We start from the raw sequence: 27,944 nt of genomic DNA, 5'->3' as shown, positions 1-27,944 counted from the left end.
GCGCACCGCATAGCCGCCGGGCTCGTTCTCCAGGTAGTAGGGCACCTGCTGGCCGTGGGGCTGCAGGAAGGGCGAGAGCTGCGGCGGCGGGTGCAGCAGCACCAGCGGGCTCGGAGACACGCTGCTGAGCGGGGGGAAGCCCCCCAGGCCACTGGCACCGAAGGCCGCCGCCGCCTCGGACCCGGGGCCGAAGGCGAGGCCGGACTGGCCGTAGACCGGCGCGGAGGCGGCGGCCGCGGCGTTGAACTCGTAGGCGGCGCCCTCGGGGTAGTTGTACACGGCGGGCTTGCCGCTGTCCACGTACACCTCGCCCAGGGGCCGCTCCAGGGGGATCTTGAGCTGCGGCCGGCTCAGGGGCTCCAGCTCGTTCCCTTGGATCTGGTGCAGCAGGGTCATTCCGGACGCTTTGGGGTGGAGGGTCATGGTCACAGTCAGGGGCCGCGGGCGGGGTGCAGACCGTCTCCCCGCGCGGCCGAGGAGGGCTCAGCAGCCGGCGGGCCACCTGGAAGAAGAGCACAGTCCGCGGTGAGAGGCGCCGAGGCGCATGTCCCGCCGCGACGCGCGCGCTGGCCCCGGCCCTGCCCGGGGAAAGCCAGCGGGTCCGGTGGAGTCGGGCGGCCAGGCGCGGGTGAGCGCGGCACGGGTGCGAACGCGCTCCGCCGGCGCCCGGGTGCTCGGGCCTCCAACTTTAAGTACTGGTCTCTGAGCCCGTGTGCATTACAAAGGTGCTGGAGGGTGGCCAGGGACTGTTGCCTGGCCCTGATATTGGCTTGAACATCACTCCAGGCACAACTCGGTCTGGAGAGGTCCCAGAGAGCAGCTTCCCTGAACTTTACTTTACTTGTCGTCGCTGCTGGATGGCGGCTGAATTTCACTACGGGGGTGTGGGGGAGGGGCGGGTAGGCGCACAAGGATCTCCTAAAGGTGGCCCAGGAAGACGGGGCTTAAAATAAACGCGGAGGGCTACTCCAGGGTCCGGCTTTCTCCACTGTGCTGCCTTATGAGCCCCGTGCCAGACTCCGACATATCTCTGTTTGTCTCTCTCTCACCCTCCTTGTTGGCTAGAAATATGTAGTGTGTACATAGAGTGACCCTGGGGAGGACTACTCTGTAACCGAGATATGGCAGATAGGATGGGTGTGCGGTTGCATATGCAGCCAGCCACAGACGGCTATATTTAGCAGCTGCAGAAATTGATAGGAGGCATCTGAGGGGAAGGCGGGCGGCGATTCCAGGTATACATATAGGAAGAGCCTGCGTTCTCCCATCAGGAGAATGCTACCCGCCAGACCTCAGTTTCCTTGGTCACAGAAACGCTCCCAAAGTGGATGCTTCCAGACACAGCCTCCTGAGATCCTCCTGGCCTGACTTGAGTGTTTATGTTGGACCACAGTGCTGTATTCGCTCCCATTAGGAATTCTCATGTGAAGGATGATTCAGAAAAACCTTTGGTTAGGGCGCACTTGGGTGTTCATGCCTTCCACAGGTTATGCAACCAAAACTTCAGAAAACTGAATAGGAAATACGACCTTTTCGCACAAAACGTAGCCCGGGGTCATGAAACAAAGCTTTAGCAATTATGTTACACTGTCACTCTAACCGGTCAATCTTAAAAGGATACATTTCTGTTCTTTAGTCCTAAACTGGACCTTCTCCGTTCACTTGGGTTAGGATATGCAGAATTAAATATCCAGATGGAAAAAAATAGAAAAAAAAGTTTTCTACTGAATTAAAAGGTAAGCAGGTACACACATGCATGCACTCACATCACACACATATATGCATATACACACGTATATACACTTACTTATGAGACAAAAGCTACAGTAAGTATATCATGCATCTATAATCCTGTAGAGTTTATACTTTTTAATAAACTTCTTTTGCTCCAGCCTAACAGACTCTGACACAACCATCAGTACTTTAATTGCTATCCCAAACACCCAATAGAGTAGCTTATAAAATGTTTGTGATATATATAAATGCCAAGGTTGTTGTTAATGGTTATATTGTTTTAATATTGTATACCAAGCATACAATTTTATCTAATTCTTTCAAAAACAGACCATATTTGGATGATATGCAGATATAGCTAATTTAATATGAAGCCAAAATTGAGTTTAGCATTAATCACTATAAATTGTAAGCCAAAAAAGGGTTAAAAACATATTGGGCGAATTGCAGTTATTTCCCGTTATGTCCAGCAATCATTACTTTCCAAAGCAATTTTTTAGAGATGATTTAGTTTCCGTAAATCACACTTTCAATTTTCAAATGCCTTTTTAAGCACATGCAAAAGCACTTCATAGGGCTCTTTAAAAATCTGAACCTGCCAAATTACATACGAATGGCACAAAGAATCCTACAAGTCCCTAAAGGAAAAGGAGACACACACATACCCCCATGGAGAACAGCGATCCTCATCTCCCTGCTAGGATACAGACACTGGCCAGAAAGGTAAGTTGCTTTCTCAAAATGCTCAAGCTACAGAGAGAGAAAAGCAAAACAATCCTACCCTGCTGGATCAAGAACGTCTTTCCAGAAATGTTCCATGGGCTTGTAGAAGTCAAGGGCCGAGACCGTGAGAAGGAAGGAAGCAATGCGCCCGCATGTGTGAGTGGCTCAGTGTGGGAGCGAAGGCAGAGCGCGTGTGTGGATGTGTTTGTGTGTGGAATGGCAGGGATTCGGGAAGCAGCCAGTAGGCAGGGCACTTGGCAGCCCCTCCCGGCAGACACGCAGCTGGGCTGTTGCAGGCGCTGGATGAATGGCAGTGGGGAGTGAGGGGGACTGGCTGTCTGCTCATCGGGAGCAGAGTGGCACAGCCAGGGAGGAGAGGAGGAGAAACTCCAGCCTGTTGCTCCTTGCCCCTGGAGGCTGGAGAGCGCCCATGCTTTCCGCTGCCACCCCAAGCAAGAGGAAAAACAGGCTTGCTGTAAATCATAGTCTTACGGCTAAAATAGAATGCCAGTCCAAAGCGTATGGCTATCAAGTTTACAGAATGTGCCATGGGTGGTTTTTCCAAAAGAATATAATTTAACAATAAAAGCCTTCTGGAATACATGGGGATCAAATGCCTCGCTGGCCCAAACCCCCAGTTGCACTATGGCCATGCCTCCTCTCCGACGGCACCAGGAAACCAGACTTTGGAATAAATGTTTTGGCATTCTAGGGATATGTTTCCAGCTGAAATGTAATACTCCTCCACCTCGTTAACCAAACCCACAAACCTTTCCACGAATAACTCAGTTGACTGCCTTCTGTAAACATGTGAAAATATATATATATTATTAAAAGCCCAGGGTATAAAGATAAGACAAAGGTGGGTATCTTTGTTTTAAACTGATTTGAGGCTTCCAAGTTGTACTGGCACTGTTCGGAGTGGAGGCCTCTCGTTTCCCAAAAGTGTCCACCGGGATCCACTTGGTCCTCAACTTTTCTCTTGACCATGGTACTAATACACAATAACGAGGTACTCCCAGAGGGCCTCTGCCCAGGGTACCAGGACACATGACGCCTACTGAAGCCTTTGTTGCCAGACATTAGTCATCAACTTGAGTATGAAATGACTCTAATCACAATGCCAGGAGTGGCCAGGCTCTGGCCCTGGGACACCATACAGTTATCAAGAGATTTATGAGTGACTCTTGAGACCAGTACAAAGAAAGGAGTAGAGAGTTATAAAAATGTTAATGATTCTATAATACAAATACTTATTCTGTGCTTGGAAAGAGCCAAAATATTGCAGCATTGGCGCACAGAAGGGCTCCCTCCATAATCAGCAATGATAACAAATATTGGTTACAAATAAATATTGAAAAGAAAGACTGTTTCCCTTTGTTGGCGACAGGGGGTTCTTCTGTCATCAACAATGACTTCCCATGCACTAGGCCAGACCAAAAGAAAGCAAGAGTCAGACAAGAAGGGAAATGAGAGGAGAGAAGAGGAAGGAAAAGAAGAATGATGAAGAAAGAAAAAGAAGTCTGCAAATATTCGCCTTTAACTTAGGAAGGATAAGAAGCTTAGCCTCACTTGACTGTTGGGACACTTACAGAGTTAGTCCAAAATGGCCAACAAAGGCCGTATTCTTGATCACTTTCTCTTGCACATTCTCTTTCAAACCCTTCTTGGTGAGCCTTGTCCTCCAGGCTTGGTGATACTGCCCGATGCCAGTTTTCATCGTGTCTCTAGCAACAACCTCACACGTGGGCTTTCAGCTCTCTCATCTTCCGACACTCCCATGTGGAACCCACCCACTCCCAGCCATGACTTGCTGCCTTTCCCGGGTTAAGAAGGAAAAAGGTGACTCTGGCTTCACCATTGAATGTATCTCCACTTTTCCAGCTGTCTCCTGGCATCACTGGCTCATTCAAATATGAGTCACCATTCTCAAGCACGGTACTCCTCTCAGTATCACTGTCCGTTCTGTCACCCAGATTAAAATCTCACTGTCTTCCTGGTTTTCCCTTGCATTCCACACCCAATCAAGAGGCAATTCCTAAGCCTTCTGACCTTACAGTCTATCCATTTCCATGCATTTCTGTACCCCCCTTCAGCCTTGTTACCTTACCTGTCACAAGAGATTCCTAAGGACCTCTCTACTTCTTTCCTCTCCCATTTCTTCCTGACCTTGCTTATTATTGTTGTTGTTGTTGTTGTTATTTTCCTTCTCCAAGATCCATCTCATCGCAGAAGAGCACTGCTTTAACCCGGATGAGAGCTTCCCCAAGAGTTGAGGGCTTCCTCACTGCCCATAGCCATCCTTCCTAATTTGTCTCCTTCCACTGTAGCCTATACTGTAGCCAAACTTGATACTCCCAAGAACTTAGAGCTTTCCTGGTGAATCAGAGCTCTTCTTTTATTCTGACTACAACCCCCACTTTTCTGGGAGAAAAGCATACTGTTGTCACCACATCCATAATGTCACCACATTCATAATGTCTTCCTTTACTCCCTATTCAAAGAAAATTTCCTCTCCTCTGAACTCTGGTGATACCTCTCATGAATTTGTCACATTCTTCCTGAATTAGAGCTCTTTATACATTTTATAGTCTGCTCAGCACCTCCTTGAGGACAAGGTCTAGCTAGAGTTATTAGGAATTCTGCATGTCTAGTACTGTGCCTGGCCATTTAAGTCATCAAATGTTGGCTAATGTATTGATCCAGATATTTCAAAGGACAAAATAATATTACATCTATCTGGATAATCATCTCTAAAAGTTAACTTTCCATGTGACATTCTACCACCACTTTCAAACCTGTTTTTGCTAGAAGATTATCTCTGTATCTTCATGCCGACTAAGGCCATAAAGTCAAAATTTAAATTCGAACAATCTCGAGGCTTAAGCCTGCAATTCTTGGCAGCATGATTCACAAGAGAGCTCTGAATTTTTAGTCCATAAGCAGATAATACTATGACCAAACATAGCTTCTTCTCTAGCTCCATTAAAAGCTTTTTACATTTACAAAAACATTATCCCTCCAACAGAAACTTGAAAGAAAATAAATGTGGAAATAGCTCCCTAACAGCTCATACTACTAGAAATGATTCCTTTACTCTCAGACATGAAGGTTTACTATGTTCAAACTGGTCATTGCACTGACTATAAATGCTCTGTTGGGAGCTTGTTTTTGAGCATTTATTTGATGCCATCAATTTTACTCTAAAGTGGAAGAATAATGAGGAATTTCCCTTTAAGTTTCTGCTTATTTTTAAAATAGTTTGGTCATTTGTTTTTAAGGGTTTTTAATTAGCTTCTAGACTTTTTTCACCTGACCTTGAGTTTCTTGGTTTTTTTTTTTTTTTAGGCAAAATTTATATATAGTGAAATGTGTGATCTTAAGCATAGAGTCTGATGAATTTGAATAGACAGATATGCCCAGGTAACAACCATCCCAATGAAAACATAGCGTATTCATTGCCCTAGAAAGTTCTCTCTATGTCCCATTCCAGTCACACCCTATAGCCAACCATTGTTCTCATTTTTACTACCATAGATCCATTTTGCCACCTGACCCAGGATCATGATCTGGACCAGGTGGCAAAAAAAAAAATGTCTTTGGACAAGGTTCTATTTGGATCATGATATCATACAAATCAGGGTACATGTACCCCGTTTCCTACCAATGGCAGAACTAGCCAGGTTCTGACTTGACTAGGCTAAGGTACAGAGCTCAGTCAGACCCCTCTTCCTGGGTTGAGTACCAATACAGTCACAGAATTATGCTAACACTCTAGTCATGGATCTTTTTAAGTATAACAGGCTTTTAGTATGATCAGATGTTACTTAAGCCTGAAAGATACACTTTAACAAGGAGCCAAATGCAATCAGTATTCTTTAACATGTTTCTAAACAGCCTTTTCTTTTCCACTACCACTCCAAAGAACAAAAGGCATGATTTGCAAACCAATAATCAAGCCAAAGACCCTTACTCTTACAAACCCTGTGACCTCAGATGCCATTTCTTGGCTTCCCATCCAGGACCTGATGAAGACAGTTTAGACTTTGGTTGTCAGGCAGACTGACTACTCTTTATTATTACTATAAATGATTTGGATGTAAGTCACCAGCTTAGTGGAATTTAGTAACCTCCATCTTACATTTTCTTAGAAAATTTATGTTAACAATTCTTTGGGGTCTTTTTATATAATGTACCTATATTGCAGGTAGTAGAAGACAATTTAGAAAGTACTTTTACTGTAAGTGCCACAAGTGATACAAGAATTCCAATTATTCCATTTATTGTTACACTGTGTCCCTCTTCTCCCTGTTATCTGTTGTTTACTTAAGGAATCTCATTGCCAGTGTAGGGTTTGATTTCTCTGTGAAAAGCAATATCCAGATTGTGCCTAACTTCACTTAGATTCAGATAGTCCTATCTAATGTTAAGAAGGGACTTTACACGTACACACACACACACACACACACACACACACACACACACACACACCAATCAACCAACAACCATCCCCAATTTCAGAACCAGGCCTAGCCAAATGATTTTTTAAAAAAATAGAAAGAGATGTGTGCCTTCCAAGCCCTTTGGGGTCTTTCTTCCTATTTTGTTACCATTGCTCCCTCACACTCTTCCTAAGCACCCAGGACTCCCAAGTGTGAATGCCGCTCCCTCTCCCAAGTCCCTCATTACAATTTCACTGTGCCCAGGAGCAATAAGTTCATAGGCATGCCAGTGAATGACTCATTCATTCAATTCACTCAAAAACTATTGATTACCTACAATTCCCAGGACTGTTTCTAAGTGTTGAGAACTGTCCTAGCTCAGGCTACCATAACAAAACACCATAGACGGGGCAACTTAAACAGCAGCGACTTATTTTTTCTCAGTGTGGGAGGTCAGAAGTGTGAGATCAGGGTGCCAGCACCATCAGTTCCTGCAAAGGACCCTCGTCCTGACTTGCAGATGGTCACCTTCTCAATGTGTCCTCACTTGGCAGAGGGAAGAGGGGGAGGCATGAAAGAGAGAGAGATCTCCTTCTTTCCTCATAAGGCCTCTGTCCTATCAGAGTAGAGCCCCACCCTCATGGCCTCATGTAACCTTAATCACCTTCTAAGAAGCCTGTATCTCCAGAGATAGCCACATGGAGGGTTAGGGCTTCAATACGTGAATTTAGGGGCAAGTGGTGGGAAGGACACAATTCAGTCAGTAACAGGTAACTCCAAATAAACAAATGAAAACCTCTGCCCTCACAGAGCTTACTTCTAGGGGGTTAGTGTTTATTCCCTCCTACTAAGAGCTCCTCTTCTTCCTCTACCTGCTCTCACGTGCTTGTCCTCCTCTGGATTCAGCCACTAGGCCCTCGCCCCTCCCATAACCCTCCCCCCAGATGATCACATCCACTCCCTGCATTTTATTAATAAGTTTCATCTGTACATTGAAGTCAGATAGGGAGACGTGATACCCAACAAGAAATCAAAGAAGGCTTCTTGGTGGCTGTGGAATCTCAAGGGAGACTTGACGGTTGAGTAGGAGTAAGTCATATGAAAAGGGATAGGAGAAACATTTCAGGTAGAGTAACTCACATACATGAATATTTTGACCCAGAGAGAGTCCAAAACGGAAATCTCCAACCAATACCTCTTTCCTAACTAGGATACCCACATGTCCAGATACTTTTTAGACACTTTTACTTACATGTCCATTCAGTAAACACATACTTATTGAGCACCTACTATGCAATAGCCACGTGAAGCTCAACTTGCTCAAAATTAACATATCTTTTACCCAAGTCTGCTTCTCCCTGGTGCTCGCTATCTCAGCAAATGGCACTGCTGTTCATAACAAAACATGAACAAAATAACCCAGCCCTCAGCCTTGACCGTGCTTCTCACTCTCTGCATTTAAAGCATCACAGATTTTTATTTCTGTTTCCTCAATCACTTTTGAGGCTGCTTCTCTTTTTCCTCCTTGTTATTATTTTCAGAACACTGTCTTCTCTCTGAAGATCACTGATTCCGTTCTTTTGCTTCTACTATCCATTCTCTGCACTGCAAGAAGAGTTATCTATCTCAAGAGCAAAGGAACTTGGATTATTATCCTCATTTCTCATGAGTCAGGTACTGTGCTCCTCCCATAATGAATTTGTTTCAAGTTCCTCAAACCCTCTGAACTCTCTCTGGGTCAAAATATTCATGTATGTGAGTTACTCTACCTGAATCTTCCTCCTATCCCTTTTCATGTGACTTACTCCTTCTCATCCTTCATGTCTCCCTTGAAACATCATCACAGCCACCAAGAAGCCTTCCTTGATTTCTTGCTGGGTATCTCTCCTGTGAATGTTCACATCTCCCTAAACATTCTCATTATATCCTTTATCATACTATTGGATTTCTTATTTATTTCCCTGTTTCTCCCCACTAGCCTGTACATTTTTAAAAAACACGCAAGGACTATATTTTTCAAAGCCACACGTTCACTGTCCAGTACAATGCCTGACAAATACTGGCCTCCAACAAATACCATTTGAACAATGAATGTGCAAACTCCTCCCAGACATCATATTTGCATTGTTATCTGATTTTCTCAATGACTTATCTCAAAAGGAGTAGCAATGATGGCTGGGATTTAGAACGAGTGCTTGAAGGAAAATTTAGAAGCAGATCCACATCTTCTAGAATAACTCACATTTCTTGTTACATAATAAATTTTTACAAGACCAGGGCTCTAACTCCTGAGCTATGGAGCCAGCTATAATAGACTAGAATTGACAGTTGCTTTATGAATTGCTGAGTCCAAACTCTTCATTGTATAAATAAACTGAGGCCAGAAAGGCACAGGACACTTGCCAAAGGTCATGCAGTTAGAGGAACTAGAGCAGATAATAATGTACTTGAGGTACATCCTTCTTTCTACCCCACCCTTAGTCTCTCTCTGTAAATACGAGACCCTTTTTTCAGTGTGGAGCATGCTCAGCATACATCAAATTAAGGCATAATCTTGGCAGCTCAAGAAACTATTCTTTTAGTCTTAAAAATCCAAGTCTTTGGAAAATACAGCAAGACTACTTCCACATTCCCAAATTACCGATAAGGAAATGTGAAGACGAGTATGAGAACACAACTTAAAAACATTGAAACAGCTGTGGTCAGAGACATCATTTGCCTTCTGAATATGAAGCAATGAGGAATCCACCTTCCATTCATTACTCCTCAGAAGAGAGTCGTTTAGGTCTCCTCTTATATTTGTGTAATATGAATCGGACATTCCAGCTAAAGAAAAATTTTAAACCTTCCTCTATCTAAATTGTACAACTTGCCAATGTGATACCTTTAACCAGAAAGAACCCTGCTTGTTTTACTTTATTTGATACATTTCCATTTCCAAGATAATCTAATTTGAAAGACATCAAAGCTCCTCTTCATTTTGCTATCATTCTCATCAAAGAAACCACTTTATGGTCAAAAAGTGCTAGCTTTCCTAAAAATCAGCCTCTTAAAGGAATCAGAAAAATTACTGGAAAAAACACGAACATTCAAAGACTCAGAAGAGGCCAGGCACAGTGGCACACATCTGCAATTCCAGCTCTTTGGGAGACCAAAAAGAGCAGGGATGACTTTAGCCCAGAAGTTTGAGACCAGCCTAGAAAACTTAGTGAGACTTTGTCTCTACAAAAAAACTATTTAAAAAATTGTTGGGTATGGTGACACAAGCCTGTGGTCCCAGCTACTTGGGAGGCTGAGGTGGAAGAATCACCTGAGCCCAGGAGGTCAAGGTTCCAGTGAGCTGTGACCATGCCACTGCACCCCAGCCAGGGTAACAGAGTGAGACCCTAACTGAAAACAAAGTGCTAGCCTTCCTAAAAGTTAGCCTCTTAAAGGAATCAGAAAGTTTACTGGGAATAACATGAACATTCAAAGATTCAGAAAATTTCGTAACAAATTTTTGTTGCCTCTTTAATAAAGACATTGCTTTTAGTGATACTTACCAGCAACTTTCTGTGCCATACATCCAGGGGGAGACATGGTTCCATAAGCTTTTGTACCAAATGCTAATTGCACAAATTGTAAATGTGTTCCCTTTTCTCCACCCTGGCCTTCTTCTCAGTTTTCTGTTCTGAGTTCTTATCTACTTCCTTATCAGGCTGTCCAGCCAGGGTCTTCTCTGAGGTCTTTCCAGGCCAGCCCTATTCAACACGGGCCACCCCGCTGAAACCGAGAATTCTAATCAAAACTCACAGCAAAAAAAGCCCCAGCCAGCCAATGTGCTCTCTTCCTTTTATGTCCTCAACTCCCCCTGCTTCTCTTTCCAACTTCCTTGTATGTCCTCAACTCCCCCTGCTTCCCTTTCCAAAGTCAGGTTCCTTCACTGACATTCTTTCCTCAGTACAACCTTCTCAGACTCTGCTTTCAGTGGGATGCTTAGAGTTCAAGGTGTACAGCTGCCCACCCCCTGATGCCCCATCCCATTAAACTTCCAGTTTACTGAAGGTCTTCATGTCAGCCTGCAGTTTATAGGAACATATCAGATGGAATTGATTTCCATTTCTACTTCACATGTAGGTACTTGAATTTTTAACAGGAAAATTGTATTCAACGAAGAAAAATCCCTACTTGCAGAACTTCAAAAAAAAGAAAGCCATAGGGCCTGAGAAGCAAAGCATATCCTGCTCTTTTAAGAAGCTTGAAAACTCAAAACGAGAATGAACTGTGTCAAAGCATGCTTTGGTTGACTCCTTGAAGGCCTAAGGAAGTTGTTCACACCTCAGTAAGGATGTATTCCTCTTCCTCTCACAGGAGTCATCATTGTTCTGTGTAAGTCATTAATATTACATAATAAACAAGCACATGCAGTGCCTGGGGGTAGCGTATGACTTTCATAAAACATGTTCCACAGCAGTCAAATCAGAGGGGCTGATTTTCCCAACGAAAAACTGAAGGTGAGAGTGTTCTGAGTAGCAAAAATGTACTCTCCCGCTACTTGCAATGCTAGAGACAGAAAACATAAAAACAATAAAGTCTTCTTCTAAGAAGTGCTGGTGTAAAATACGCAAAAGTGTTAGTCTAACAGTCTCATTTCCGTTGGCTTTTCTTTCATGCAAAATGTGATCTTTAACTCCTTCTGATGTGATAATTTAGCTTTCTCAGAATGGGCATAAGAACAATCGAACTAAATATAGTGCTTACTCAACAGCCTGGATATGCTTATTCTTGAAAATAAATGCTACGTTCACTCAAATGAATGTTTCCCAATCAACCCAAATCTCCCTTTCACCATATACATAACAGATCTTCCCACCTCTGCCCCATAAAACCACTTGCTGCTTTAGATAATCTAGCACTAGCTAAGCATTCAGTAACAATTTCCACCCCAGTGACAAACCCTTCACTTTGTTTGAAAGAATTTCAGTAGAAACTCTGAGCCATAGCCTCATGAATCCAAGACCATATTCCTCTCAGATCTTGCTCAGAATGGCTGTAGCAGCATTGTGAATATTCTTAGGAGCTTTTAATCACCCCCCAAATCTATAGGAGAAGAGGAAAGAGGTTGGCAAACTGAACCAGATTGCCTTAACTTCTTTGGGAGTTGGGTTGACAGTGAATTATTTCTGTTCACTCCAAACTACTGTAGTAAGAATATGGCCATCAGTTTTGGAGACTTTTCCCTCTGATCAGTTTGACAACCAAAACATTCTTTCTAGAGCTGATTTCTGTACTGATAGCTCCCTCACCAGAAGTCTAAGGTCAACCCTGATGGCTGTTAATTGAGCATCTAGCAACTGCTTTACAGATGCCATTTCATTTAAAAATTTTATTTCATTTACTTTTATGTTTATGAGGGGGACCCAAAAACCACAGAATTTATTAAAAAGTGTAGATGTATTCTTACATGTTTAAACTTCAGTTACTTTCAAAGTACTCTCCATTTGATGCAATACACCTATCAAGATACTTTTTCCACTGCTCAAAATAGCTCTTGAACTTGTCAATTTTGATGACTTTTAGCGTTTCTGCCATTTTTTGTTTCACCTCTTCCACATTAGCAAAACATTTCCCTTTGAGATTTTTTTCATCTGGGGAAACAAAAAAAAAGTTGCTCAGGGTGAGGTCGGATGAATAGGGAGGGTGGGGCACCTGGATTATGATGGTTTTGGTCAAAAATTGCTGAATACTAAGCACAGTGTGGGCAGGTGTGCTTGTAAATCACTCATCATGAAATGGGCTAATTCATTGAAAGAATTTCAAAAAAAATTAACTGAAGCTGAACACAGTCTCTCACAACAATGCTAGCTGATACACTGATCCTGATGGGTTTCTAGAATACTTACCTAGCAGGGGAAACCTGTACTACAAGAGGCCTGCCCTCCAAAAGATAATTCTGAGGATTTTTGGTGAGGGAGGATCCCCCTCATATAATTCAGTTTGTGTTTGGGATTTTTTGGCTTTGTTTTTTTGTTTTTGTTTTTGTTTTGAGACAGTATCTCATTCTGTTGCCCAGGCCAGAGGGCAGTGACACAGTCATAGCTCACTGCAGTTTTAAGATCCTGAACTCAAGTAATCCTCCCACCTCAGCCTCCAGAGTAGCTAAGACTACAGGTGCACACCACCACACCCAGCTAATTTTTTCTATTTTTTTTGTAAAGACAGAGTCTCACTATATTGCCCAGGCTGGTCTCAAACTTCTGGACTCAAGTGATCCTCCCACCTTTGTGTTTTAAACTTCAAAAGACATTTCCAAAGCCACAGTGAGAAAAATCTCCTCTCACCTCTGCCTGTCACCCTCCAATTATCCCTCTCTAGAGACAATTAAGATCACCAGTTTTTAAAATTTCCTTCTAGAGATATTCCCTGCATATTGAAGAAAATGCACACATGCACTTCCACACCCTTTCTTAGAAAACCAAAAATCACACCGTTTGTGCCTTTTTTTTTTTCTTCTTTTATTAACAATTTATCAGACTGGGCGTGGTGGCTCAAACCTGTAATTCCAGCACTTTGGAAGGCCAAGATGAGAGGATTGCCTGAGCTTAGGGGTTTGAGACCAGTCTGGGCAACTTGGTGAGACCTCGTCTCTACAATAAATCAAAAATAAACCAGGTGTGGAAGTACACCACCTGTAGTTTCAGCTACTTGAGAGGCTGAGGCAGAAGGATCACCTGAGCCCAGCAGGTTGAGGCTGTGGTGACTATGAATGTACCACTGCACTCCAGCTTGGGTAACAGAGTGAGACTCCAAATCAATATATATATATGATATCTTTCTATTTCACTACATAGATATCTTCCTCATTTTTATGTCTACATGATATTTCACTGCATAGAGGAACTTATTTTACCAGTTCCTCATTAATGACAAGTTCCCAATCTTTTACAATGATCAACAATGCTTCAATTAGTAAATGTGTACATAAATTGGTTCACACATGAGAAAATGCGTGTAATGTTCCTTTTGGTAGATGTTACCAAGTGCCCTTATACTGGCTAATCAATTGGAACTCCCACACCCTTGCAAATAGGGTAGATCTTTGAACTTTTCAGGGCTTATTCAAAATAATATCTTTCCATGGGATTTTAGCTAACACTTTTTTACAGTGGGTGATGCCACACATCTTTTCACATGTTTTAGTTTGAACATTGGCTCTATCACCTAGAAGTTGTATGACCGTGGACAAATTAAGGTCTTTAAGATGAATCTCTAAAGCTGGGACGGTTCCCACCTCAAAGACGTGTTGCAAAGATCAAATGCAATGATGTAAGAAATGCAAGTTCTTTCTGCTGGTTAGCATCATTATTTTTCTAGTAGTTACCAATAACTAGGGCCCCAGAAGCACAAGCTAATATAGAACTAAAGGTGATGAATGTGTGATAAAAACCAGAGATGTGTGGCCCAAAAGTTTTAGATGAAATAAAAAGCTGTTGTTGAAGGCTTGCTTGCCACCATTCCAAAACAGCAGTTTGCTTGAAACCACATCACTGAAATTTGGGACAAATAAGGACTGTTTTCCTGGGGATTAAAATAAATAAATAAATAAATAAGCATGCATAGTGGCATCTTAGGTATGGAGGACATTAGCACCAGAAGCAAGATATATAAACTTAAAAAGCAAAAACTCACAAGAATCCAGTGTGGTTTGGGAAACAAATTGTTGCAATGCCAGTTTGTACTGTTTTATGATGTTTTCAGACCCATTGCAAACCACTTTCTCCCACTGAGACATTGTACAGTACAAGTAAATATCCATCATCAGATTTTTAAACCTTTGTAAATAAGTGGTAGATTGTTGACAAAATTGCGGCCGTCATGTCGAGGAAAAAACTGCAGCTTTCACAAAAATAAAAAGAAATATTTGGAAGCAGACTGTCAAATATCAGGCATTAAGATGTTTTGGTATACAACTAAAATGCTTGAGACTCAAATGGCAGATGTGTCGACTTCCTAATTTATGTATAAAATTATCAGTAAAGTTGAAATCACAAATCACCCAATTTTTCTTAACTATACCTTTTAGTCTTCTTATTTATGTCATTAGTAAATACAACTACTAGACCCAAAGATATGGAAACCCACTTGGATACCAATAAGAGGAAAATAATGACTGTGTCCTATTTTTAGTGGAAAAAAAATAGGTTTATATTTATGGCTAACTTTTCACTTTTACAAATAAACCCAAATTGTTGGGGGTTTTTTTATTTGGAGAAAACCCAATTGCTATTTATTTGTAAGCTTTTGAATCCATAGCACACACAGCAAAGGAGAGTTTGCCCTAAGACTCCTTTCCACACAGTTATACTGCAAAGTTATACTCTATCCCAATTTTTTAGGAATCAATGAAGAGAAAATTAAATAGCCTATTAAAGTTAATATCCTAGTCTCCTAGTATTTTTAAACTATGTTTTTATATTACAAGTACATCTAAAATTAATAACTTAACCAAGTAGATTTAATCTCCCCATGTAGGTAGGCAACTGCTATTACAGGACTTGCCACTTTGAAACACACATATTGTTTTAGTGTTTTGGTTTTGTTTTTTTTTTACTAAATTTTGGTATCCTCTCAGGACCCTAGCATACAGCTTAGCACATATTTGGGCTCAGTAAATATCTAGTCCTGAAAACTGCCAACCCAGCCACAAGTCAGCTAGCTTTGAGGTGCTCTCTCTGTTCATGACCAGATGCTGCAATTCTGCTCAATCACCATATACTCTTCGTGATCATTAATAGCATGTACTGGCCAGATATGGGGGCTCACACCTGTAATCCTAGCACGTTAGGAAGCCAAGGCAGGAGGATCACTTGAGGACAGGAGATCGAGAACAAACATAGCAAGACCTTATAAAAAAATAAAAAATAAAAATACCAGGTGTGGTGGTATGCGCCTGTAGTCCCAGCTACTCAGGAGGCTGAAGTGGAAGGCCACCTGAGCCCAAGACATAGAGGCTACAGTGAGTCGTGACTGTGCCACAGCACTTCAGCCTGGACAAGAGAGTGAGATTCCAACTCAATAATAATAATAATAATAATAGTATCTACTGCTTATACTTATACTTTTGGAGAAAACTCATGCTATCCAACATGAGTGTTTTTCCATGTTCAGAAATTTCATTATAAGACCAATTTGCCAAATAAAATTATAGACTCCTTGAAGATGGGAGACTTAAGTTCAGGGATTAATTCAGGACTACACAGTGGAGACTCATGGATTATAGAAAGATTGGCCTCATTAGTCTTTTTATTAACTGAGTTAAGTGATTTGCTGGTCAATAGATTTAAAATGTTGAACCATGTTTACTCGGCTAAATGTATGTGGATGTATAAAAAGAATGTTCAAATGAAACTATTTAGTCCCAGTGTCGGAATGAGATACCCAAGTATTAAATAGCACATTCCAAAGTGAAGTTTAAGGCCACCATGCAGGATTTTTTTTTAAAATATAACAATAATGAGGGGGTTTCACTCTTCTCTCAGACATCAAACATTAAAGGATAAGTAATAAAGAAATCAGAGGATTTAAGGAGTTGTTTGCCACGTGTTTCCCCTTCAACCCAGGTGGAAGAGGCAGGCCATGCCTGTCCCCATCGGCAGCCCAAGGGACTTCACCAAAACCCCCAGAAGTATTTTTTTTTAGTAGTATTTTTTAATTAAACAGAGATGAGGACCCGCTATGTTGTCCAGCTGGTCTTGAACTCAGGCTCAAGAAATCCTTCCCATTAGGCCTCCCAAAGTGATGGGATTACCAGCATGAGCCACCCTTCCCAGCCCCCCCAGAAAACTTGATACATATCTGCTAAGAATTGGCAGACACAGTGACCTCGAGTGTCTGACCCACTTAGAAATTCTAAGGATTAGGGAAGTCTGGCCCAATACTCTGATCACAAGCAAGGAAAGACGTCTGTGTCAGGATTGGGCTGTGTGCCCAAAGTTTGTGGAGGCAAAGGATGGAGCTACTGCAGGCCACGTGTGAGCGAGAACTTGAGTAAGTTCAATTTGGATCCAGTCCGAGAGGACTGCCTGAAGGGGACAGATGACCTCAATAGGAAGTGCTTGCTGATTCCCAAGCGGAGGGAGGCCCAGCATGACCAGCTGGAAGGTGTGGTGCTACCTACATGGCAGAATCCACAGTAGAGAGCCCAGTGTTTGGGCATGGGGTGGTACCCAAAGAGCCCAAGAATGAGCTCCCGAGAGAGGAAGCAACTCCTAACACCTGCCAGACTCAGAAAACACACCAGCAGCTCACCACAATATTCCCTAGCCATTTCCTCTCCTCCTGACCTATCCACCTCAATCCTCTAGGGAAATCCAGACTGGCAAGATGCACAGAGAAATAAATGTGAGGGAAGGAAAAAGAGGCCAACTTCCCTGACCCCGCCACAGGCAGTGGACTTGAACCTGGAAAGGGGAGGAGTTGTGCGATGAAATGAAACTTGCACATTTGATACTTACATCGGACTGGTTATACTAATTGGTGACTAGAGGCCCTTTATAACTTGGAAATGGCCAGAAAGTCTTGAGATTTGCTTTACATTTCCTCCATGGAAACATATTTAAAGACACAGTGTGTATTCTGTACTTATACTCCACGGAGCCTGCTTTTCAGCATACTAGTCACATTTATATTCCTTCTAGGAATTCAGCCCTCTCATTCACCCTTCCCCCAATGCCTTCAATAAATAGAACAAATGGATCCCATAGCTGATAGTGTAGACTAATTGGAATGAAATTTGCTCAGTCAGAAAGCCAACATTATCTTCTATTTCTTTTTAAGGACACACTTGATACCTATCAGAAAAAAAAAAAAACAGACCCTGAACATTTATCATAATATTATAAGAAAGAGATTGGCAGTAGGAGGACACTGTCAGGGGTGGGGGGACACATAACATCAATAAAAGTACCAAACTTTACCTGTAAGATGACCACTTAGGTAGCTAACCTGAATTGTACCCCACATCTTCAAAATAAAATAAATAAATAAATTTAAATAACTGCACGTAGCCTGTAGCTGCCGTGCTGGACAGACTGGTATAGACTCTGTAGCAAAACTGAGATGTCCAAGGATAACAATGAAAAAAAATTATTATTATTATTATTTATTGTCTTCCTCTCATGGAAGAGAGTTTGAGAGTGGAGTAGACATAGCAGAGGAATAATCAATCCCTCCTTCCCACACAACCCAAATTCTTCACATGTCAAATTACAGGTTTTTAAACAAATTAACCAAAAACGCTCTAAGAGGTTTAATTTTTACTCTTGTGTAAAGCCAACTGTCTTCTTCAGCAACATCTGTGTATACAAATGGTAGTTTGTGGTTGATTAGAAACACAAAATTAGGGGGCGAATGGGTCATGTTTGTTTCATAACTTACTCTCTAGATCAAGTCCAGCAAAGATGAAATGAAGAAAGGATCTGTTCAGCTAAAAGAGTTCCAGGATCTACCAAGTCACCGGCTCTCCAGATCCTTCTCCAGCACAGTGAGATCCTGCCCTGCAGCTCACTGGAATCGAGCTAGGCAGGAGACGCAGCCTCTCACAGGAGGGTAGATGGCCAAGGGGCCTCACAGCACTTGCAAAGACCTCTGATTCTGGAAGTTGGTCCTGGCCCTACTAGAATCAGGAAAAGTCACTTGGGAAACAGACCCTACAACCACAACTTCTCCAGCAGTTGTAATCCAGAGCAACCTTGAGACTTTAGTGCTAAATTTACGTCTAACTCAGGAATGTTGTGAGCACCCTGCACAGACAAACCAGGGAGTCATCGGAGGTGGGACGGAGAGGACCTTGGAGATCATCTGGTTTAATGAGACTCGATCTCTTCCCCACTCATGTGAAGAGTGACGCTCGTGAAAGCTTCGCACATTCCTCTGTCTTAGCACAGGGTCACCGCAATCTCTACCACACCAAGATTTTTCTCCCACAGAAGAAAGTTTGAGTAGAGTGGACATAAGCAGAAGAATAACCAACCTCTCCTTCACACACAACACAGACATCCTCTGATAACAAAGTATTTGAACTTGAATCACGCCTCCCCAAGTCTCGTTACTCAAGGGCACTGCCACAACACATTCCAGAATTGCATATCCATTATCACCTCTTCTTTGTATAAATGGGGAAACTGAGGCCCTAATGGGTTCAATGACTTGTGGGAAATGACAACTCAGAATCTTGGTCTCATCTCTCATTAAAATGGAGGGTGTCACTTCCAAGTAAACCTAGCCTTTTCTTGTAGCAGTGCATTATCTTTACTTTATCCTGAGATCTTTCGAAGCTTCCCTTTTGAGATTTTACCTTCCTGACAAAGCTGCCAGACCCTCAGAGTACATCAGGTAGGAATTTTGAGGAAAACAGTCATACCCATTAACAGGCTTTCTCAGGATTCATTGTATAATAAAATAGGTGTACCCTTAATCTGTTGTTCCCCAGGACAACTGCATCAATATCACTTGGGAAACTGTAGAAATGCAAATTAATGACAGAACTGGTCCCTTCCCTTCTTTTATATATTTTTCTATCTCAGTTCAAATTCCATCTTTCTTGACTAAAGTGCAACCCGACTCCCTTCCCCAGGCCTGTCCCTCACTAAGGTATTTTCCTGCTCATAATACTTTTTCTATCTTGGTCACTGTGATGGTGAGTTTTATGTGTCAACTTGGGTAAGCTATAGTACACCCTTATTTAATCAAACATTAATCAGATGGCTTTAAGTTCCCCTCCATAATGTGGGTGGGTCTTATCCAATCAGTTGAAGGTCTTACTAACCAAAACTGAGTTTTCCAAAGAATAAAAAATTTTGCCTCAAGACTGCAGCCTGAACTGTTGCCTGAGTTTCCAGGCTGCTGGCCTGCCCTACAAATTTAAGAAGTGTCAGTGTTCACAACTGCATGAGCCAACATTACAAAACCATGAGCAAAAGGCATAGGTTTGGGGTGAGGGGCACTCTGGGGGAACTTTTCAAATAGTTTGATGGGAGGGATATGTTAAAAGAACTAAAGTAAGTTCTAGCAACTAGAACACAAGGAAGGAAGTAACTCTGGTCACAGTGGCCACACCATGTATCCTAGGGATAGCAGTGGAGGGTTTTATCAATACCCAAGGAGTAATGAGCCACTAGGGAGATTTGGAGAAAGAAACGGGAAGGATTTTTTTTTATATAACTCTGAGTTGTATGTTGCCTAACTCAGTCTTGGAAACTAGTCTTCTTTTTTTTTTTTTTTTTTCTGGTCTTAGCACATTTGAATACAAACAATAAGTTTTAGGTTACAAGCAGTTGAGTTTTATTTGAAGAAAGCATGGTATAAATAACACTCATTAAAGAAAATTAAGAAACACTTTCTGCTGTTGGTTTAGTTTTTGGAAAGAGTGTTTTTATATTTAAAAAGTTATCCTCTTTATAAAAATATAGCTTCTAAAAGCTGGGACAATTTGAGCAATAAAATAAAGTAGCATTGTATTATAACCAAAGTCTAAAATAAATACCCATGAAGCTATGCTGATATAAATAATTGAAGAAATAAATAAATAGTAGAGAATAGATACATCTCCCGAGCAGAAGAATTCCAAATAACTTTCCACTCCTCTGCATGTGCTGTGTACAGTGACTTCCTTGCAAAGACTACAGTGTGGAAAAAGACAGGGAAGGATTTTACAGTGAAGTTACCTAAAGAATACTACCTGAGCCAGCTGTTCAAGGTCAATATTAATTGTCATAAATCATGTTCATGGAATATACACTCAACATGATGTGATAAGAATGGAATTTCACCTCTGTGGTCTTCCTCCCTAAAAACCTGTAATCCCCAGCTATCCATGATGAAAATGTCAGACAAATCCCAACTGAGGTACATTTTACAAAGCACCTAACCAGTATTCCTCAGAACCATCAAGGCCATCTAAAACAAGGAAAATCTGAGAAATTCATGATGACAAAAATGTAGCGTGGCACTCTGGATGGGACACTGGAATAGAAATGAGACATTAGGCTAAAACTAAAGAAATTGGAATAAAGTAAGGATTTTTGTTAACAATAATGTGTATCGGTTCATTAATTATAATATACCATACTAATGCACATGTTATAGATAGAAGTAACTCAGTGTGGTTTAGACAGGAAATCTCTACTACCTTCCCAATTCAAATCTAAAATCTAACTGTTCTAACTGGAGTTAGGTGGTATCTCAGTGTGGTTTTAATTTGCATTTCTCTGATGATTAGTGAGGCTGTTTTCATGTAACTGTTGTCTCCTTCTGAGAAGTGTCTATTCATATCTTTTCCCACTTTTTAATAGGGCTGTTTGTTTTTTTCCTTTTGGCATGCTTGAATTCCTTGTAGACCCTGAATGTTAGGACTTTGTTAGCTATGCAGTTGGCAAATATTTTTCTCCATTCTGTGGGCTGTCTCCCCGCTCTCTTGATGGTTTATTTTGCTTTGCAAAAGCTTTTCAGTTTGATGAGGTCTCACTTGTCTATCTTATCTCTTATGGCATGGGCATCTGGGGCCATCATCAATAACTCAAAAAACAACATATGCTGTAGAGGATGCAGGGAAAAGGGAACACTTTCACACTGCTGATGGGAGTATAAACTAGTACAACCTCTGTGGAAAATAGTGTGGCAATTTCTAAAAGATCTAAAAATCGACCTTCCATATGACCTAATCCCTTTCCTAGGAATATATCCAGAGGAACTCAAATCACTCTATAAAAAAAGATATTTGCACATACATGTTTATTGCAGCATTATTCACAATAGCAAAAGCATGGAACCAACAGTGCTGTGCATCAAAAGTGGACTGGACTTTTTTTAATGTGGTACATATACATGATGGAATATTATGCAGCCATAAAGAAGGATAAAATTATGGACTTTGCGGCAACTTGCATGGATTTAGAGTCTATAATACTCAGTGATCTATCACAGAAACAAAGATCTGAGTACTATATGTACTCACTCATAAGCGGACCCTGAACATTTATTATAATACTATAAGAAAGGGATTGGCAGTAGTGGGATACTGTCAGGGAGGGGGCAGGGCATATAACATCAATAAGGGCCCCCAATCTCAAACTAGGCAAAGTTGGGACCAAGGGAAGGCCCAAACTTTACCTGTGTGATGACTACTTATGTACCTAACCCTGAATTGCATCCCACATCTTTAAAATTAAAAAAAATATTTTTAAAAACCTGTTGTAAAATTAAAAGTTTATTTAAATACACCTACCTTCCATGAAAAGTGAAGTATGAAATATGAAATTATTTTCTAAGTAGACATATACAGAGATGCTAACACCACTCCGTATTAGACTACTATGAAATTAACTAACCTGTTTCAGTTATCGTCTACTACACCCAGGGCTTCCGAGGCACCTGTTGCCCCAAGAGGTTTCCCCCACCTGTCTAGCCCTGCATACACCAATGGCGCTTAAGAATCTGTCAACAAATCGCATGCCCTTCTCTAGTCGGCAAAATATTTAGCTTCTCCCCCCAGGAGTAGGAGAAGTGGGCACGGGGTTGCTGCTGTCCCTGGGGGGCCTTGGTGGGAATTGGCAGAAAGAATCCCACAGTCACCATGATGCAAACCATTGGAGGAGCAGACCGGGGCTGGATGTCAGCCACCACTTGCCCCTCAGCCTATCACAAGTCACTGTGAAAGTCATTGCAGCATCCTTGGGGGACACAGGATGACATGAAGGCTGCTGCTGGGTGATTATGAAGGGAGTGGTACCTGAGTGGTAGGGTCGGTTCATGTTTCAATGAAACCTAAATAAAGCATTAAGTCACACACGTCTCATGTCATACAGTTCCTTTCAAATGTCAGTGAGTGAATATAGAGGATAAGAGAGAGCATGGACAAAATGGGGGGATGGGAGGTGTATTTATTATTTCAGTTGACTGATTTACACTCAGCCTTGTTCCATATTTGGTCAACATTTAATTGTCCACTCACACATTCACTTCCTGTGTTTAAATTATTAGGTTTCTGGAGGAAAGCCCTAATACCAGGGTAGCTTTATTAAAGGTGACCAGAATAATAAGGTATGATAAAATAGGTGCCTCCATCCACTTTTTAATTGGTGCATACATTTCTGGAGGGAAGTATGAAAGTATGTATCAAGAATCTTATGCCTAATACAGCTTTAAAATATTTATCTTGAGGAAGTAATCCAAAATTCATACTATGATAACAAGCAGAGATGTCAATTGAAGCACCACTTACCAAAAACTTGGAAATAAATTTTGAAAGCAAACACTTGCTAATGGGGAAAGAGCTAAATACATCATTGTCTAACTAAAATATTGAGTTATAGTACTATTCTTAAAATACTTTATTCCAAAGTAGGCTTACCATCTTTGGCAAAGTGAGGAAACCAGATTATAAAAATACATAGAAATATTGTCTCTCTATAATCTTTAATATTTTCTATATTCATATTTCTTCATGAACATGCATCAATTTAATAAATAAAAAGAGAACAAAAACTCATAATTTTTTTTCTTTTTTAATATCCCAAACAATAAGGATAAAGAAACAGATTCAAGTTCCAACTCCAACAAGTTGTTGGTTGGGTTTTAGTCAAGCAAAATTGAAAGACCTCATTTTTAAAATGAAGGATTTGAACTCAATAATCCAAGCTCCCATTTTTTTCTAATTCTATGACTGGCCTGACTAGAACATACTTTGTTTTTTTCACATTACAGTTGCAACTTTGCCCTTTTGCATCTCATCCTTGGTATTTTAATTATTATTTCCTCAGCACCACTTACCTCTGCTTCATAGTCTTCTGTTTTAAGAAAAGCAGATTAACAATAAAATCAGTTAAACCAGATACTCTTAAGAGCCCTGTGGTTCCCACTGTAAATTTAATTTGTAAAATATAGCTATCCGGAAAGTGTATCTTTTGCCCAATACTTTTTTTAAACAAACATTTGTCACTGTTTATTAGAAAGATATTTTATTCTGCTCCATTAAATAAAAAGTTAGAGTCATTCTGACCTGCCTGGAATATAATTTGAGCATGTTGAAAATGGATGAAAACACAAGAAAGGAATGAAAACAGGGAAGAGGTAGGATGTAGGAGAAAGAACATTCTGGATTGAGAGACAGCACCTCGAGGTTCTGGTCTCAGGTTCTCTGTTGTTAACTAACTATGCAGCCTTAGTGCTATGGTTCGAATGTTTGTCCTCTCCAAAACTCATGTTGAAATTTAATTGCAATTGTAATAGCATTAGGAGGTGAGGCTTTTGAGAGGTGACTAGGCCATGAAGCCTCCACCCCTCAACGGTGAGATTAATGCTAACATGAAGGCTAAATTGAGCCCCCTTTTACCTCTTGGCCCTTCCACCTTCCACCATGTGATGACGCATCAAGAAGGTTCTCACCAGATTCCAGCACCTTGATAATGGACTTCCCAACCACCAGAACTGTGAGTCAGTAAATTGATATTCATTATTAACTACCCAGTCTCAAGTATTCTGTTATAGCAGCACAAAATGAACTAAGACACTTAAATAAATCAATGGCTCTCTTTGATTTCTTCATCTATAAAATTAAGGGATTATATTAAAATAATCTTCAAATCTTCTTCCATTTATAAAATTCTACTCTAAAAGAAGTTTTGAAAGAAATGTATGATTTTGAAAGAAAAAAAAATTAGTTCCATTAGTATTTGTATTCTACCAAAAGATGACCAGAATCCAAATATTCAAAAGTCATTTATATTTGATAATTTTCTATTACATTTTGATTAAAAACTAGGTTAAAAAATTCAGACACCTGGAAATTTCTACAACACTATAATTATATGGGCCAAGTAGCAAAAACATCTTCAGGACTCGAGAAGTTTAGAAGCTGGACTTAGGTAAGAAGTTTTGTGCCATGATTTTGATATCAAATGCTCTCCCAGGACTGAGGAGGATCAATGGCCTGAACATCAAGAATCACTGACATCAGACATAAGCCTTACCCTCATTTGAATTCTGCACAAGTCTGGGCTTTACCTTTTTGGAAAAAAAAAAAAAAGAAAGAGTACTTGAAAGTCCAATGGTTTTCAAGGTTTTCTAAGGTGCAATCCTGATTGTACCTTAGAATCATGACAGGAGTTTTTTAATAATATTCATGCTCAAGCCCTACCCTGTACAAGTGAAATCAGAATCTCAGGGGAGTTAACCATAGGTATTTTCTGGACTCCCCTGAGTAACTCTAGCTTTGAGGATAAAAAAGTCAGAGAAAGTGATGTCTAACTCAGGGGTTTGTTTGTTTGTTGTTGTTGTTTTTCCTCCTTTTCTTTTCTTTTTGTACCAGTCCCAAATAAGAGTGTTGGTTAGAACTGTGCTATGGAAATTGGGAAGAAGAAGTGAACTAGGTATTTCACCAGACACATAGGCAAGATATTGGTGATTTAATGAGCAAAAGATTGTGGCTAGAAAGGTGTTCATGTCAGAATGGGCATATATGGACTGGAAATCATAATGGGGAAACAAAGGCCAGTATGATGAACTTGGAGGATATGGGTGACCATGGGCAATTAAGTGTACAATAGAATGTAACTAGGAACTCCACATTCTGACACTTAACTACTCAAGACACAATTTGTTCTAAGCTTGATTTTTAAAATAAGTTTCCATTTGCCTCAGAAAACCACTGGCAGTCCTTTTTCTTAAATTATTTGTTTTTGTTCTCATGCAAGTTCTCATTGCTAAGCCCATTTCTTCTCGTGTTGTGCATGGTGCAGAGCCTAGAGTAACAGGAGCAAGCTCATGCACTTGTATTTTCGCTAAATGAAGCCTGTTTTAATCTTTATCTTTTTGAGCTTTGGTAGTTCTCATTTCTTCCTTTTTCTCATGTTTTATTATTTAACTCAGTGGTTCTCAACTAATATACCATCTTCTGCAGGCTATTTTGTTTCTCTTTGCTCACTGCTCTAAGCTACACATTTCAGGACTGTTTTAACTCGCTAGTATAGACTGGGTATCCATAATCCAAATCAAAAGTACTCCAAAGTCTGAAACTTTGAGGGCCAATATGATGCCCAAAGGAGATGCTCATTGGAGCATTTCAGATTGCAGATTATTGAATTAGGGATACTGAACTGGTATAATACAAATATTCCAAAATCTGAAAAAATCCAAAACCCGAAACACTCTGGTCCCAAGCATTTTGCATAAGAGATGCTCGACCTGTATTTATCTCTATCAGTGAGCTCTCGGTGTTTGGGGTACATCGTCTCCATGTGATAGATAGTTTCTCTTTTATCATTTATTTTGTCCTGACTGTTCCTTCCACCTCTTCTGCCATTCAGTCCTTGCTCGGTGACAGAATTGGATGCCTAGAAATTGGTTCTGTGCATAAATTTTGAAGTTTGACCTTTCCCAAAATCAGAGGAAAACATTGGACACTGTGATCATTCCAGATTTCTATAGATGTAAGTTGGTGGTGAAAAGCAATGATAATCTAGCCCTATGAATACTGTGCAAAAGGCAAGCCAAGAATCTGTCACAAGTTGCTTACAGCTTTGGATATTAAAAGAAGACCACAATGCAGTGCTACTACCCATCCATGACTAATTCGTCCCCAGTGATCCAGAAACTGTTGCCTATTCTTGGCATATGATGCCTTGTTCAGGGACAGAAAAGTTCAAACAACACAACCTAACTTCAAAGAAAATGTCAAAGTTATTCATTCCCAGAACAATCATTTATTCCTGTCCCCCACAAACTATACCACTTTCTGTGAGATGCTATACTTTCCAAAATGGAACCTTTCAGTGTGACCAAAGCAAACTTTTAGAAGAAGAGTAAGTGAAATTGAATGACATTCTCTGTCTCTGATCACTAGTAAATTTTACCAACTAGTGAAATTGTTTTAGACCAAATGTATTGCAAAGTGAATGAAAACCGATCAAACTCTTCCAGAACCTTCTCTATCTCCCTATTGGCAACGTACCTCATAATAGCCCTGCTTAATGTAACTTATTTCAACTCATAAATACTTACTGGACATCTACTTCACGAAAAGCATGATGTTCCAATCTGCTTCTCACTCTTATTTTAGAATGTTTTTTACTTCCTGAGGATGTTAAGTATGTTTGTTTAGTGAAAAGCCACCTGGCACTATCAATATTACTGACAACAATCCAAAAGACAAATTCATCCATAGAAATTAATCTAGGGATCAATTTTTCAAACAGAACCTCCACAGTCCAATCATGTGCCAACAGAGGAAGTGAAAGATTATTTTTTTGATAATTAGATTTAGTCTGCAAGTTCTTCCCTTGACTCTACAAAAAGCAGGATCTCCCCCAATGAATCAATTAAGAAGAAAAGATGCCCTGGTTCTTTCCCACACAAAGACCCCTGGGGTGAGAAAAAAAATCTGAGTCACTGGGTTTCCTGCCAAGAAGACTCTCTGACTCCACTTGTAAGCTTCCTTTCAACTGGGAGAAGGGTTTAAAAAAAAGCCTCCAACTACCCCCTAATAACTACCTTCAGACATGCACTTTAGCAAAGGTAATTATTCTTCATCAGTAGGCTTCCCGCTTTCAACAGATGGAATGAGTAAGGATTGTTCCAGAGTCTTAGTGTTATTCAGATAATGTAGTGTAATAGTACTCTAGGGCTACAGTAACAAAGCACACAAACTGGATTGAACATCAGAAATGTATTGTCTCACAGCGCTGGAGGCTGGAAGTTCAAAATCAAGGTGTTGGCAGGGTTGGTTCTTTCTGGGGGCTGTGGTAGAGAATCTGTTCCATGCTTTTCCATAACTTCTGGTATTTTGCTGGCAATCTTTGGTGTTCCTTGGCTTATAGAAACATCACTCCACTTTCTGCCTTGATTTTCACATGACTTTCTCTGCATGTGTGCGTGCACGCGTGCGCACGTTTGTGTGTGTGTGTGTGTGTGTGTGTGTGTGTGTGTGTGTGTGTGTGTGTTCAAATTTTCCCTTTTTTTTTTTGAGTTGGAGTCTCACTCTATCACCCAGACCGGAGTGCAGTGGCCGCTCCC

General features: G+C 40.9%; 1 protein-coding gene across 2 annotated transcripts in view; it reads right to left on the bottom strand.

Moving 5' to 3' along the window:
- ESR1 (estrogen receptor 1) overlaps nucleotides 1-27,944 on the bottom strand; it is a 368,696-nt gene that overhangs the window by 260,436 nt on the left and 80,316 nt on the right. Inside the window, exons 1-2 of one of the 2 annotated variants that reach the window (XM_021716021.1) lie at nucleotides 358-423; nucleotides 3-135 (exon numbers count right to left, since the gene is read on the bottom strand). In XM_021716021.1, coding sequence (XP_021571696.1) covers nucleotides 3-135; nucleotides 358-423 — 199 coding nt within the window. Of the gene's footprint in view, nucleotides 1-2; nucleotides 503-27,944 lie in introns of those variants that run through there. The other variant, XM_021716020.1, reaches the window with a different exon arrangement.

The sequence above is a fragment of the Carlito syrichta genome, unplaced genomic scaffold, assembly GCF_000164805.1.
Source record: "Carlito syrichta isolate Samal-C Ts95f unplaced genomic scaffold, Tarsius_syrichta-2.0.1 Scaffold308114, whole genome shotgun sequence".
Classification (NCBI taxonomy): domain Eukaryota; kingdom Metazoa; phylum Chordata; class Mammalia; order Primates; family Tarsiidae; genus Carlito; species Carlito syrichta.
This window is presented reverse-complemented; position numbering and strand designations above follow the sequence as displayed.